This window comes from Tauraco erythrolophus, chromosome 14 (assembly GCF_009769465.1).
Source record: "Tauraco erythrolophus isolate bTauEry1 chromosome 14, bTauEry1.pri, whole genome shotgun sequence".
NCBI lineage: Eukaryota > Metazoa > Chordata > Aves > Musophagiformes > Musophagidae > Tauraco > Tauraco erythrolophus.
The window spans coordinates 9,670,115-9,686,771 of NC_141478.1; the positions used below are offsets into that span (position 1 = coordinate 9,670,115).

The 16,657-nt window shown below is 40.0% G+C and overlaps 1 protein-coding gene across 1 annotated transcript in view; it reads left to right on the forward strand.

Annotated features, from left to right (window-relative positions):
- ARNT2 (aryl hydrocarbon receptor nuclear translocator 2) overlaps window positions 1-16,657 on the forward strand; it is a 75,863-nt gene that overhangs the window by 30,920 nt on the left and 28,286 nt on the right. The window contains exons 5-8 of the mRNA XM_009978420.2: window positions 4,136-4,238; window positions 6,177-6,242; window positions 6,708-6,793; window positions 15,523-15,599. Of these exons, the coding sequence (XP_009976722.2) occupies window positions 4,136-4,238; window positions 6,177-6,242; window positions 6,708-6,793; window positions 15,523-15,599 (332 nt within the window). The remainder of the gene's footprint in view (window positions 1-4,135; window positions 4,239-6,176; window positions 6,243-6,707; window positions 6,794-15,522; window positions 15,600-16,657) is intronic.

Genomic DNA, 16,657 nt, shown 5'->3' on the forward strand with positions numbered 1-16,657 from the left:
CTGAGGGTTGTGTCTGGAGCTGGAAAGGGGAAAAGTTTAACACGAAAATGAACTACATGCAATTACCACTTTATGGGGAAGCTCGTAAGGGATCCAGCTGGTGGCACTGGGTTGTTAAAACTTCTGAAGAAACAAGAAGAAGAAATTAAAAAATTGCACACGCGCACTATTTGGTTAGCAGAAATTGTCAGAGCATCCTAGAATATCTCTTATTAATAAGAATACAGTTGCCAACTTTAACATCAGATGTACTTTGTGTGTGTATCCTGTGGAGAAACCTAAATGAGCATTTATCACTGAGGTAGCAGCATCAGTGTAAAAGATTCAGGAACACACAGAGATTTGAATGTTTTATGGTTCTGGGACAGAGCTATCATCTGAGCGTGCCACCTCCTTGAACTGAGCTGTCTGTGACACTGAGTTGTGATTTATGCCAGTTTGCTTGACTGCAGTGTGGGACCTGCTGAGGTCCATCACATGAGCAGCTGCAGTGAACTGTGGTTGCTATTGAAGCAGGTAGAAGATGGATTTTGTAATTCCATGCCGGCAGAAGAAGAGTGGTGTGAGATCATCCCCTTCTCAGTCAGGTGTGGAGTGGTGAGGAGCCTGGGGAGAAATAGCTGTGGCTTTTGTCTTCAGGCCAGGTGACATTGTATTCTTGCAGTTACTGATTGTCACAGCAATAAGAAGTCATGACAAATACTGTGGTACAACTCCACAGAGTCAGAGCTCTACGAGGTTAACACATGCAAGAGGAACTATTGAAACAAGCTGCTGAGAGAGCTTTGTCGTAATATCTATGCACCAAACATTTCTCTGACTCATACCCCCATGTACCCCTTGCAGTGATTTTGTAAGTTGAGGCAAAATTTAGAATACTGTTTGTTATCGGGTACATATTTCTAAGACATTGCAAAACAAAAGGCTAAGTTTAAAAACTAAGACTTTTGTTGTTGAGGATTCCAGACATGCCAAAGGAACATGTGTCAGCAATTTTGGGCTTAGTGGCCACGTAATTGTGAAGTATACTTATTTTTATAGATGCTATTAGATGATAAAAACTGAGAAGTTTCTATTAGCTGTTTGAGTTACATTTACTGTCACTGCTTTTGGATTATTAGTGTCACTTTAAGAATTTGTATTGGAATAGGAAAAACCCCACAACTCATCTTTTGTTTACGTGTATGACAGTTATTGTGTCCAAAGAGAAAGGTGCTTTTAATGGTTTGATTTGGCTTGCATGCTCGTGTGGACAGCCATTGGGTCCTCCACGTATATTCTGTTTACTTTGTCATGTATTGCCTTCATTTGTAACTCAGTTTGCCTCCTGCCTGAGGATATTTTATTTCTCTAAATTGTGTGATTAGTTGAGGGGATGGGGAAATAGACTGTGGCTTTGGCTATAGCAAAGGAGATGCAGAGACTCTCTAATGCAGAGAAAGGGAGCGTTTGAACCTCAGATCCATCCTACATCATAGGATTAGTGTAACTAAACTGGGAAATATGGTATTTCTTCCCAGCTCACACCTGAATCATACATCAATATTAATATATAGCCCAGTGCTTTGAATTGAAGCATCTTTAGGAATTGTTCCCAAGCTTGATAACTTCTTAACCATCTGAGATATACCTTGTAGATACATCAAATGACGTCTAACCTTCTGTTGATAAGGATGGCTTTCTTCCAGAAGTAGTTATCTTGAGCGTACCTTAAGAATAAAATGCTGCTGTCTAGTTTCTTATCTAAAATACTGATCTTTAAACTGTTCTGTAGTGATTTTATTCCCATTCATGGATAGAGGTAAGTATTTTCAATTAAAGTAATTTTGAAATTAATGTTTGGCAGTAGGTTTATTTCAGAACTTAAGTTTTGGACAGAGACTTTTAGGTAAATCTGGTGAGGGAAGCTTTGAATGCGTTCTGCATGATGTCTTCAGTTTAGTACAGACAGAGTGTGGTGTCTATTATTGCTGTAAACTTGGCTAGTTATAGAACAGTAAAGACTTTGGCTTATATTGTTTCAGTTATTGAAAGGTACCCACCTTAAACACATAGGTTTGCTCACAGCCATGTGTCATCAGCACTGGTGGCAGTCATTTAATTGTCTAGCAGCTGTTCCACTGCATTTCTCTTGCCCACTGTCACTTTTGTGGCTGTAACCAGCCCTGAAGCATTGTGGATCTGGGCCAGTGATTCATTTGTAGTCTGTGCTACTAATGTGCAAGATTTTATAGTCATCTGTTAGCAATTGAGCTGTATATGCAAAAGTCCATTCTGTTAGTCCTTTGGTGATAAACAGTAGGATTCTAGGTGATACCCTGTACCCTGCCATCACTGATCTGAACCTATAGGTAGTAATCCCTGCTTTCTGTTTTGTCTCAGGAGAATGGAAAGATTAATCTGTTACTGCCTTGCTGCCTTTGTTTTTTCATAAGGATCTCCACCAACTTAGTGTAGGAGTGTCAGCTTAGTGCTCCTTTCATTCTGTCCTCTCTTGAAATGCCTTGGTAGCTGTCATCCCTTCTCTGTGCGATGTCTGTGAGATGAGTTTCTGAGGTTTGTAGTCAGCTAATACTGATCAGCAGGGTCCACCTGAAAACGAAAAATATGCTGACACATCAAGTTTTAATCAACTTTGAAAGGACCACGACACAAGTGCTGCTAAGTATGTACTATACCTATCCTGTATCTCATCATCAAGGAGAAAAGCTTGGTCTTTGGTGTTCCTCACCGTTACTGCAGCTCTGAATATGTGAGGTGGTGTTACAGAATCATAGAATGTTTTGGGTTGGAAGGGACCTTAAAGATCATCTAGTTCCAATCTCCCTTCCATGGGCAGGGACACCTTCCCCTAGATCAGGTTGCTTAAAGCCTTGTCCAGCCTGGCCATCTACAGCTTCTCTAGGCAGCCTGTTACGGTGTTTTACCACGCTCACTGTAAAAAATTTCTTCCTTATATCTAATCTAAATCTCCCCTCTTTAAATCCATTGCCCCTTGTCCTATCACTATACACCCTTGTAAAAAGTCCCTCTCCACTTTCCTGTAGGCCCCCTTTAGGTACTGGAAGACTGCTGTAAGATCTCCCCAGAACCTTCTCTTCTCCAGACTGAACAAACCCAACTCTCTCAGCCTGTCTTCATAGGAGCTCCAGCCCTCGGATTATCTTCGTGGCCCTCCTCTGGACTCGCTTCAGCAGATCATGTCCTTCTTATGTTGGAGGCTCCAGAGCTGAATGCAGTACAGTACTCTCCAGTCTCACAAGAGCAGAGTAGAGGGGCAGAACCACCTCTCTCAACCTACTGGCCACCCTTCTTTGGATGCAGCCCAGGATACGGTTGCCTTTCTGGGCTGCCAGCTCACATTGCCGGCTCATGTTGAGCTTCTCATCCACCAGCACTCCCAAGTCCTTTTCCTCAGAGCTGCTCTCAATCCATTCTCCACCCAGCCTGTACTTGTGCTTGGAATTGCCCCGAACCATGTGCAGGACTTTGCAGTTGGCCTTGTTGAGCTTCGTTAGGTTCTCACAGGCCCACCTCTCCAGCCTGTCAAGGTCCCTCTGGATGGCATCCCTTCCCTCGAGCATGTGGACCACACCACACAGCTTGGTGTCGTCAGCAAACTTGCTGAGGATGCACTGGATCCCACTGTTGGTGTCACTGACAAAGGTGTTAACCAGCACCGGCCCCAATACTGACCCCTGAGGAACACCACTCGTCACTTATCTCCACGTGCACATATGGTGAAAGCATTCTCAATAGACACAAGGGCACAGGGAAAGAGGAGCAGCTGTCAGGGGTATGATGCCTGTTGCTTTATCCACAGTTCTGGTAAAGAGTCAAAAAGTTATGCTTGCTGTTGTCATCTCTGCCTCCAGACGTTGACCCTACCTTGGTAGTTGATGTTGGGCCAACTGAGAAAAGCTGTCACTGTTGTGAATCAGAGTCAGCTTCACTGAAGTCGTTAGTTAAGCCAGCACATAACCAATGTGAGACCAGGATAAAAATTTTTTGTTCATGTTTTTTCCCCTAACTAGGTTAATAGCATTTAGCTTGTGAACTTATTGTTGTCTTGGTTTGTAGTAAATGGAATTGAATTTATGTACTGAACATCAGTTGCTCTCCCTGGCTTTTCTAGGGCGAATCCTGGACTTGAAGACTGGAACAGTAAAGAAGGAAGGTCAGCAGTCTTCAATGAGAATGTGCATGGGATCAAGGCGCTCTTTCATTTGCAGGATGAGGTACGCATTTACCTTGTGTTCTGCAATGGTTCCAGTCCCATCTCAGATTAGACTTCAGACATTTTCTTGCACTAATTTGACCTTGCTTAAAAAACAAAGCTGTAATGACACACTCCCATTAAGCATTTCCAGAATACTTGCTTTTGGAACTGGAGTGAAACTGAAACCTGTCTTCCTTTATGATTAATGATAAAACAGCACCTCATTTGTGTGTTGCAGTTATTTTTGTCAGTGTGGGGTGTAGGATGCTTTCGCCAGAGAACTTCATAACTTCACCCCTGGAATGCAGGCTATTGTCTCTTCTAGTCAAAATATTCAAATCAATACTTTGAAGACAAAGCTTTCGCAAGTGTAATGAAAGCCCAGCTCTGTGTATTTTATCAGCAAACCAGTAATATTAAAAGAATTTTGAAGACAAACAGGAATTCAGTCACAAACCTGCCAGCTATGTAAGAATTAACCTAAGCCTGGTATGAATTAACCAAATGTCAGCTGGTTGATGCTAGATAAATGAGTAATTGTTAGAGGGTTTTTATTTTGCAATTTTCCAAATTCTGCATTGCTTGGGCTTCTTTAAAGGTATCTGCCTGCCCAGTGCTTCTGACTAGGGCTTATGGGCATTTCTGGTGTTGTATAAGGGGATAAAATGCCTGTTACTGTTGCAATAAGTTTCTATGTAGTTAGGGGGGGAAAGTACATAATTGCATCTGCAGCCTATATCCAGTATGTGTATTGAAAACAGATAATGCAAAATTTGTTATGGAGTGAAACACTGAAAGCAAAACATTTGACACATTGAAACAGATCCCTGTACTTTGGTTATGTGGTCGAATTCTTCCAGTCATGTGAGGAAGCTGAATGTATGGCTTCTGGGTGCTTTTGTAAGGGGTTTATATACTTCATACTGGGAAGATGAGACTTCAAAGCTGTACCTCCTTTTTCCTGCCCTTTACTGAGGGGGAAGAAATACAGCCTGTCAGAGAGACCTTGAAACATTGCTTTCTCTTCCTCTAAGCTGCACATAGTGGGCATGTGAGGACGACTTTTTTGTGCAAAGAAAACCAGGTCTAATGTCCTGCTTGCAGTTGTTCCCCAGCTTTTAAAGCCAACATTTCAGATTGCAGTTGTTTCCTAGCACTCTGATTCTGTAAACTCCAGTGCATGAGAGTAATTTTATACATGTTTTTGTAATCCTAAATTGTATTTTAATTGTTCATTCCTTCTCCTTGGCAGTGACTGGTATTAAAAAAAAAAAAAAAAAAAAAGAATAAAAAAAGAATAATAATAATTTAAAAAAAACTTGTGGGAAAAATGAGCCTCAAATAATGTGAACTTTCCTTGTGATTACTTCTTTTGTTCTTTTTTTCCATTGAAAATGAACTGGTTTTACCCTTCAAACTGTTTACTTAGGTTCAAGTGGATTGTTAAAATTATACAGTATAGTTAGAATTACCACAAAATATACATGAACAAGTGTTAAACAAAGGTATTTGACAGTGTAAATAGTCTGCTCTTGCAAACATTAGATTAATATCTACTAACATTGTAGCTTGTCTATGGCAGTCGAAATGCTCTGTCCAGAGGAGCTACTGGAACACGGAGATTGTTTTGTGTGGATATCTGGGGGCCTGACATACTCTTCTCTAGTTTTCACCCTTGTTTTATAGTATTTTGAAGAGGTGGGAGGGAATCTTTTTGTAGTCTCTTCTGTTTTTCTTTATAAAATAAAGAAAATATTTGTAGCACACCCAAAATGCTTAACCTGTGGAAGCAGCAGTTCTAAGAAAACATGAAAAAAAAACCATGAAGAAAACTTTGTCAGAAATAAATATACATTATTGTATACTTATATATACTAATAAAAATCTTAAAATGCATTTTCACCTTGGGTGTTTTACATTCGTTTTTGAGCCATTTCAAATATGAATTTACTTTTAGGTGTGGAAATGCTCCTCTGGATCATTTACCTCTGAACAGAATAACCACCATGAGAAAAAGATACAGGTACTCTTATTTAAATTATCATAGTAATTAGTTGTCATAAGCAGTCTCATTTCTCCTGGACTAATGCTCACTCAAGGAGTACTACCTGGTCAAACATCTGTGTTAGCACACAGCGTAAAATAGCACTGGGTCTCAAGAGAGGAGAACTCAACCAATAAATTAAACTATGGTGGAGTCACTGGATCTTTTTGCAAGCCCTGCAGAAGTCACTCAACTTCTTTGTCTTAACCAGCTCTGTCTCTGAAATAAGCCTCATTGTCTTTCTCAGAGAAATGTTATGGAAAATAGGCACGGCTTGAATAGCATTGTAATGGTGCTGACATTGTACAGAACTCTAGGTTGATGGTTGGTTATTTCTAACATAACTTAACGAATATCAGTAAATCATTAGTAGTCATAGTTTAAAAACATAGAGCTATTCTGCATATCCATCAACATGACAATTTGTGTTTCCTTTTCATTTAGGAATGGCCTCGGCCCAGTAAAAGAAGGGGAAGCGCAGTATGCTGTTGTCCATTGCACTGGCTATATCAAGGCTTGGCCACCAGCAGGTGTGTATCTATCTCATTTGAAGGCGGTGTGTACTGCGCTGCTTGTCAGACAGTTGAATACCTGGCTCAGGATCCCTTGGTGGTACAGAACTAGGCTGAATTTCGGTGGAGTAACCCATTCAGTCTCATACTGAGAAGCTTTTGATATCAAGAAATCAGCTATTGTTACTCACTCAGGGCGTCCTCGTTCTTCCATGTGAAACCCTTCTCAGTGTAGTGGCACAGAGAATAGTGGAGTTCTTGGTTATGTGGGATTACAGTAGCCGAGGCCAAAAATTTTTGATGTGCTAAACCAAGATAAAAATGGCCTGAATTTAAGAAGATAAACGCAAAGCACTTGTACCTCTAGAAAACACCAACTAGTGCTTTTATATTTAAGTACTGAGTTGCAAGCACCTTTATATGAAAATGTGTAATTTCAATTTAGGTGCATCAGTCCTCACTTCAAAGTGATGGTATTAGTGGAGAATGTTCGGTCTTTGTGATAAGTTCTGGGTTTAGGCTGTTTTTCTGGGAAACAAGTCTTGCCATATTGCTTTGAACTGCAGAGAAAAGCATTTACCTACTGGAACTCAGTATTACATATGGGAATATTTACCTTTGCAAAATGCAGAGAGGACACAGTGGAGCTCATCCAGACATCGTCATGAACTGGATTAGATGACCTCGGCATTTGCAGTAGTTGAAGAGGCTGTTTGCAATACGGCAGCGCCTGCTGGCATGAATCAAACCATGAGTTGCCCTACCCTTTTGCGGTCGTATGCCGCAAGCATAAATCACATTTATTCAGGGCTTATGAATGTTGAGAGGTGGTTTGCACCAAGTCTGTATGGTGGTGTGCAGACACAGCATGCGGATGTGAACTTCTTGTCCTTTCCTGCTGAATTGCAGTTTTGGAAGAAGAGGAAAACCTCCCCTCTTGTTGCTGATAGGATGTGATATACTTCAGTGTGCTGTAGGAGTCAAAACGTTTCAATTTCATTTCTATCTGAAAAGAGAACGCAGTGTGTATAAATTGTGCTATGAAAATGAAAGGGATTTTTTGTTTTCTTCCACAGAAATTAACTTTTGTATTGGTAATTCCAAACCTAACTGAATTCAGTCTTGATATATGGGACATCTCTTCAGAAAGGTGCAGGTCAAATGAGATTTCTTCTAGCTTCTTGCTTAGCTTGAATGAAAAGCTTGCTACATGTTATAGGACATTTGAAGAGATCTAACCCTTCTGGGGTATGTTGCTGATGCAGAGCTGCAAATGCATGAACTCATGTCCGCACTGGGTTACAACATCAGCAGTACATGCCTTCCAGTCGCCCTTTCTGCAGAGGAGCAGGCACTGCAGTGTAGGAGCATGGGATGAAAAGGATCTTCTGGATCTTTGAGTGCCTCGTTGCCAGCTATCACTTTGTAAGTTCCAGTTTGCTTTCGTGAGGTGTTTTCCCCCTCTCCAGCTCTTCAAAAACCTCACTGCTCTCCCATGCTTAGCAATCTCTCTGATTTCCAGTCCTCATTAGTTTATGGGAAGTTTATGCCAGTATATTCTTAGACTATATTGCACTGAATATCAGGCAGGAGTTTTCCTGCTTTGTGTGTGTCTGTATTGTTTCGGTGCATTTCCAGAAGGAGGTCATATCCTGCCAACCTTGACTTTGCACAATTAAACCAGCTCGCTTCTGATTTCCATTCTCACAATGCATTCTCTGTTTTTTACCCTTGTGTCTTTTCTCTGCACTTGTTCATGTTTTCACTGAACTTTTCAAAATGCGGGTCGCCAGAGCTCTGCGCTCTTGTCCAGATGAGATTGTAGTGATGTGTAATGAAAATGGTATTTTCTGCCTTGACTGGCAGTATATGATATGGCATACTTCTCTTTTGTATGGTGCTTCCTGCTGGCATCCTTAATCGCCTAATGTGCTTATCAGGCTACCTTTTTCTCAGTTGTCAACTCAAGGTCTTCCAGTTCATAGCAAAAATAGCTTTGAATTGTGTGATCTTTCAATTAGTAATACGAAGTTTCACCACGTTCCTGTTTCTGTAGTTTATGACTGTTATTAGTCCCAAAGTGCATGCTTATGCATTTAGTAATGTTGAATTTCATCCCATTTCTATTACTACACTCCTCAAAATCACATGGTGCTCCCTTATGATATCCCAGCACTCCTCCACAATGTTAATATCTCCAAAATATAGCGCAGTCCTAAGGGACATTTTCGGTTTTGACAGCCTTATGTGGAATTTCAGTGGTCTTTTATGTTACCATTCAAATTGTTAATCGTTAATAGTCATGCCTGAGTGCCATTTTCAGGGCATATAGTACTGAATCAGGGCCTCTTTCAGGAGTGTTTATTTGCCCTGCCAGTCTTCCCCACCTTGTGTTGGTGATTGTCATGTATCCATTGACTTTCGGAGCTGAATGGGAGTATCCATGGGCTGAATTGATCTCCAGTACATTTGGGTAAATAAGTGGCAACATCACTGCATTTGTTCTCATTTCCAATGGTAATTCAACCATAGTCTGCAAAGCAAATGAAGTAACTGTAGCAGTAATTGAATTTGCTAAGGCTTTTCTACCCTGTAATGAAATTACTTTTGTTCAAATCAGGTAGAGAGTAGCAAGCCTGTGGCCTTTGCATCGTCTCTGGATTCTTTGAATAAATGGGTTTGTACTAAATAGCTGCGTTTTTAAACAGCTGTGATGGAAAGGATCATTTTAATTTATTTTTCAATTGCCAAGTGGGTGCTTTAATATAGACAAGAGAAGAACTGCTCCGTGATCATTATTAGTATGATAGACTATCAGGTTTGACAAGGCTGCTGCTGTGAGTAGTCTATGCTAAATCTCTTAAGTAATTTGAGTACTTTAAACAGGTGAAAACAAACTACAGACAGCTGGCATCAGTGTAGTGGCATTTTTTAAGGACTGTTTTTTTTTTGGGAGATCTAAAGTAGAAAGCAAATTCTGTTATGGCTTAGGTCTGTGGTCAGCATGAGAACACTTCTGCATATCTACCTTTTTTTTTTTCCTTTTCTCTTAATTTTATGGAGCAGCAAGGCTCCCTTATTGGCAGGCTGCATTTAGCCCCTTTTTTCACTGAGAAATGAGAGAGAAAACAGGAAGCATCATGCTGTGTCCTCTGCATAGAACTGAGCTCAGAGCGTGCAGGACCCATGGGCATCACCTGCTTCTCCCACATTTCTTAGCAAAGGAGACCCAGGAGTGCTACAGCCTGTGCTCTCCATGTGTTCCCCTGGAAAAGGAGCTGTTTTGCTGTTCCCTTAATACAGCATGTTTGCATCTGGGTGAGTGAGCCACGACAAGAAGACCAAGCCACTTTGAGGAACATGTCTGTTCATTTTCCTCTGTTGTGCCTGCAAGACGAGTAAAACTAAGCTCAAATGCAAAACCCGGCATATGATACCTGCACACTTATATCCCCATAAATTATATGTTGGCCTCAAGTAATCGAGGTAAATTTTGTGTAGAAGTCAAAGGTAAAAGGAATCAGATATTCCAGATTGACATTCCGATCAGTTCTGCTGTTCATGTCTTCTGTGGAGTGTATGTTAGATTAAATAATGACAGGGCACTGTTGGATTAGAAGACCCCTTGTTTGAAACTGGCTGAGCACCAATTCCAGCCTTTGTCCCTCTCTTCCCAGTGAAGCTGCTTGTGATCCTTAGCCTAGACAGTGCTTCAAGTTCATAACCACTCACAAAACTGAGACATGTTGACCTTCTCCTGATCATTCAGTTTTCAGTTTAAGCAGTAAGCATTTGCTTTTCATTTTTTTTCCCCTCTGAGCATCTTATTCCTGGAAGGAAATGAATCTTATGTGGTCCATATGATATTTTCCTAATATTTTTTTTCATGCCATAACAATTGATGGAAAATATTTGGTGGAGAGAGAAGATACAGTCAGGATGTTGCTAGTTTTCTGTAAATCAAAGCCAGGACCTGCAGAAAAACACATAGTGAAGAAAAGGCTTAGATAGATACTTATTTTGAAAACTTAAAATAAAAAGTCCCAGAATAATGTTAAATTTAAATAAAGTTGAAATCTTTTTTTTTTTCTCCTTAATTTTTTATCTAAAAAAAGAAACATTTTAGTCTTCCAAGTCAGACTTACGGTAACGTCTTAACCACAGCATGCCAAAGCTATTAGGTTATTTTAAAGTTTTGGCCAGAATCTGGACGTTTGTGCAAAGTACTCCCTCTTCCAATACAAAACAAAATAGTTGCTTAAATATTCTTTGCAGTGCTGTCATTTTTAAGGCTTTTTTTTTTTTTTTTTTAAGGAAGAATTTAAGGGTTTGGGGGATTTTTTTCACAAGATTTTTCCTTGGTATGCTGTAAACATCCACAGCCTTTTTTTTTAAAGCCTTTTTCCATTGTTGTTCATGAGAGATCAAGTCTCACAGTGCTGTTTCATGCACAGATGTGTAACTATCAGTAATGGTTCTGATGGAGGTAGGCGTTAACAGGGGATTTCTAAGTGACCACTGGACACTTAAATTATATCCTTCTAAAAACTCATAAATCATTTATTTTTGAGTGTAGTGTATTTAAACCACAAATCCACTAACACTGTTCTGGGTCTCGCAGAAAACATGAGGCAGAAGGACAGAGAAAGAAGGCAGAAAATGAAGCTGGTCTGTTGTTAGAGCCAACTGGAAGCTCGTTGGGAGAACTAAAAAGTTCCTTGTGTCTGAACAAACACATGTCATTGCCCTGTGGGAAACTGTTTGCTGGCATAAAGGACACTTGGAAATTAAATATAACCTCTAACGGCCCAGCGTTGTATTTGTGATGCTCAGTTGCAGGCTTAGCTTTGCAAATTGTTGATATTAACTTGAACAAGCATAACACTATATTTATTATTCAAGAGGAGCATATATTTGGTATTGAGAAATAAAGCCTCTCTCAGGGATATACGTAAAGAATGTGAATAACTGATGCATGTTTATTTTGTTGATGCCCCCTGAAGATCAGTTTCATGACTGCTTTCCTCAAGGGTTTTGCAACTTTTTTGGGAGATACTGGTGATACTTGATGATGTTAAGGAGCAATATTACATTATGTTAAGAGCTGGACAAACCGGTATTAAGTGCAGTGCACGTATCTTTATTTACCTGTCTGTACTGGAGTATGTTCATTAGGAAGTATGCTAAAGAAAAAGTAAATCTCTTCTACAAACGCATTCTCCCATATAAGCACAGCACAGTTGAATCTTTGTAACTATCAGCAAAAGAATAAAGAATTCTCTAATTCTTTAATAACTCTCTAATAAATCCTCAATGGAATGCTGTCAGTAGTAGCACCTACATTGCAGGTGAGCAGACAATCACTTGGGCATATTTTTTACTCTAGGCCCTTCTAGGGAATGGTTAGCAATTCACTGGGTCATGTATTGATTAATTCCAGGCAGATTGTTTTTTATTCATAGAATGTCTTGCGGTATAACCCAACTAATACATTTGCCAGTGTGTTATACAGGCCAAATGTAATCCATTTTGGGGAAAAAAAAAGGTGAAAATTAGAGCAGCCTCCCTGGCCAACAGAGTGACATCAGAAATGATGTTTCTTAGCTAGATTTAATTTTGGAGATTGTTTATGTTGCTTTGAGTTTATTTGGGCAGTAGCAAGCATGGACCAAGTTCCTAAAAAGGAAAGCGTTGTTGAAAGCTGCAGAAAAGAGATTATGTGAGGTGGAAGCCATCCAGCTGAGTATCCTTGCTGTCCTTTGCATACGCTGTGCCGCTAAGGAAACGATTGAAAAAGCTTTTGAAGTCAAGGGAAAATACTTCAAATTTGTCCTTCTCAAATGGAAAACTCCATTTAAAAGGGATCTTTTGGTTAAGGTTGTCCAACTAGAATGCCTAGAATTATTTCCTTAAAGCAGCACTGTGTTTAGTGGCCTGATTGCCAGAAGTACCAGCCATCCACCAAGAAAATCCTCTGAAGGTGGTAGGACCTAGAATCACTCACTGTCTTTGAAATCAGACCACCTGTACTGAACTATCTGAATGTAACTGTGATTGCTTCAGGCACCAGCTTTTAAAATGTTTATTCTTTTGGCTGGTGGGTGAACTTGCAGGTCTGCCCTGGTGTGGAGTTTAGGACTGAGGAGTGAGAGACTCCTCATCTGTCTCCTGAAGGGATGCAGTCCCTGCTGCCATCTTCCAGTCAGTTTGGTCAACTCTTCAGTTGCTCCGGTGCTGCTTTCCTCTTTTCCATGGTTGTTTTTGTACACTGCTGCGTTTCTTTCACAGAGAGTCAATGTCCTTGTGCTCCTTACTAAACTACTGTGCCATTTAATTTGTCCTGATCTCGATTCACACCTTCAGTCACAACGTTGTCAGTTGAAATTGCTGGCTTCCACTCCTTATCCCTACAACTGCACACAATTCTCAGTGAAGTGTTTTCTACCTATTTAAAATAAAAATTGCTCATGTAGAGGAGTCTAGGTTTAGTTTTGGAAGCTTGACCATCCCTGTGGTCTACATGTATGTGAGCAGATAGCAGCCACGTGTCTGCCAAAACTTTGTCTTAAGCGGACACAATTTTGAGTAGATACGTTCACTGCTGCTTCTTTCAGGGTAATTTTCTGTCTTTTTCTCAAGAGAAAGCCAAATTCAGTTCTTCTGCTTATTAGAGCTGTCATTAGCTAATTACTAAGTCTTATATTGAAGCAATAACTGTGTGTAAACACAGCAAGGAAGGAAAACAAAATACTTCGGTAATATGATTCTCTCAACTAGTTTCATGTCAGTGGTTTATGCTCTCCATGGTATGCTGGTGTCTCAGAGCATGGGATTTACTTGTGTTTGGGATCTCGTTTGTGGTTTGCCTAGTGTATAGTGGAAAAGAGGCTGGAGTGGTGGTGTGTGAAATACTGAAACAAGGCTTTGTAATTTAACTGCTTTGAAGGACCCAATAAACTGCAGGCAATACAGAACAGTCTCTCAGGGAGGGTAAATGCAGGTTGTATTCATTTCAAGGATGTTCTAAATCAGGTGAAGAATCTCGAGTGAAAGTTCGGTCCCAAGTAACCCACAGAGGGACCTTTGTTGGAAGCACAAAATGATGTTTAATTGCAAAATAACACGTCATTCCACCCAATGTTATTTGTAACTTATGTGTTTAATGATTAATTTCTTACAATGTACTCATAAAGTCACATACTGCCACCTCGATCTTCTTGTACAGCTTCTAAGAAAACACTTCAGAGGGGTGTTCTGTTGTTTGGTGAGGATTATCACATAGGTTTAGAAGCTAAGGAGTTATTTAGGGCCAAATTTGTATCTCTGCATAGCAAGATCATTGAGTAGAATAGAAGGGGGTTTTGCCCAGCTCTTGTAGTGTGTGACGTTGAAATTCATGCTACACCTCAATTTTGCACTTGTTAAAAGGGACAGTAATGCTCCTCCTTTCTAAAGTTCTTGAGATCCCGTAACAAAATCCTAATGTTGGATTTTGTTGGCAAATGAAGTCACACCCCCAAAATTGTGAATTCCATTGCAAATAAAGTTTGAATATATTATACAAAAATATGGGATTTTTTTTGTTCATACTTTAGATATTTTATTTTATTGTATAGCTCAGTGAGAACTGAAAAATACCGGTAGAGAACTATTTAGAAACTATTTGTCAGATAAGGTTCAATTATTCTGGTACAAAATAACTTCCTTCAGAGAATGCTTCATTCAGCAGCATTTATAGTCATTTTTCAGAGGCGTCATTTAAGAAAGTTGTACGCTATCATCCTCTGCACGGTCCAAAGATTGACTTACATTGGGAATTAAAAATCCTGATAATAAAGTGGCTGTTGTTTCACAATTGGTAGCTGCTTTGCAATTAATTTCATTAATGCTTTAAAGTGCCTCATAAATGATTCACTGCCTGTTGTGACTGAATTCCTTGAAAAGCCTTGTGAAAGAGTTTACAGATCGCTTAAAATAAGTCAGCAGTGTCACTCTTGGAAGATGTTTTTTGAAATGCTTCATAGGAAATTGGTATCTCAAAACTGGAGTTGGGAAATAGCCTTAACTAAAGGCGTAGCCAAATAGCAAGTAAACAGAGCTAATCTGAACGTTCCTATTTCTGAAACACTGAGATGGAAAACAGTACACATGTATGTTTTGAAATTATTCCTGTGTTTATAGTAGTTACTCCTGTTACACAACTGGAACAAGCACTGTTAGCAAAGCATCTGCATTTTTTTCAGGCCTTCGACGTAACAACCCAGATATAATCCGTTATAGAAAAAAGTAAAACTGGCTGTTAACTATGAGTATGAAGTTAATGAATAATCTAGGCTGTGCCTTGTTTTTAAGGCTTATTACAATATATTATTCACAAAGAAAACTGAACATAGTGTGCATTCACTGACCATATTAAATGACCACATGGTTCTAGTAACATGCTGCAGAGCAGTACGCATGGAAATGTTACTGTCCATCACAGTGTATAATGGAATTTTTGTATCTGCTTTGTATTCTGCAGCAGAAATTGCTGCCATGGGTACTGTATATGCATGTGTGATATGTAGCATCAAGCACGACTGGGAAGGATCATCTGCTCTGAACCCAGAGATAATGCCTAAATCCTAGAGAAGACAAGGTTATTTTGTATGATTTAGAGTGTCTAGAGTAGTATAGAACCAGACCAGCAGCATCTCTGCTCATCCAAATTTCCTAATTATAACAATATTTGTTAACTTTTATTCTAGGAATGACTATACCAGAAGAAGATGCTGATGTGGGACAAGGTAGTAAATATTGCCTTGTGGCAATAGGAAGGCTTCAGGTAATGCCAGTCTTTGCTTATATAAACTACTTCTGAAAGCATAATCAGTCTTGTGCTTTAGTTGTAAAGGATTTGCACAAAGTTCTGATACTAGACTGTGACTCTTAACATGCCTCCAAAATATGAAGTGCCTTGATGTTGGTGTGCAGCCAGTGATTTATAGAATCGTAGAATGGCTTGGGTTGGAAGGGACCTTTAAGATCACCTAGCTCCAACTGCCCTGCCATGGACAGGACTTGCTTAGAACATGTCAACAGAGCAAAGTGAAAAAGTGTTTTTGATAGATATGTGTATTTAACCCAACAACAGTGGCAAAGATGCTTCTGGAGCATGAGCTTGTACAAAGCTGCTGTTCTCTAGGGCTGGGATGTTCTAGATTTTGAGAAACATGGCAGTACAGGTGCTGCAGATGCTGGATTCAAGTGGCTCCCAAAGCCAGTGGCATGCTCCCTGCTATTCTTTCATTCATTCGTTCTTTCTGGCTAATCAACTGCTTGAAAAACTGTGATTGCAGGAATTATTCTGAAAATGGTAAAGATAAGGCAGTCAAGAGGCACTACACAAAGAGCTTTATTCTCAGTGTGTATTGTAGTGTGCATTCCGATGTGATGGCAGCTGAGGGAACTGTGAGAATAAAATTCTACTTCTTTTTTGTCCAGATGGTTGCAATTGATGTAATACGTTTTCTTTCTTTGTCCATTGCTGACAAGAGTTCTGAGTGGGAGCTAGACCAGTCGTGGTGAATCTCCTTCACTGCAGCAGGGAGCCTAATTTTTATCTTCCCAGTCTGGGAATTCTGCCATGGGTGAACGTGTTTGAGCCTCCTGCTTGATCTCCAGTTGGCCTGCACTCGTTGCCATCTGGTAGGATGGCATCACTCCTTCTTACAACATAGAATGACCCTTTCATTAGAGCACAGGTGCCAAACCCATCTTATTTGAGGTGAACAGCCTGCATGTTACTGCAAGTGTTAGCACTTCTGCAGAACGTGTCTCCGTTGTAATAGCAGAGCTACAAAAGCGTTGCATGATGTTTTTTAGGTTAATGATGCTTTTATA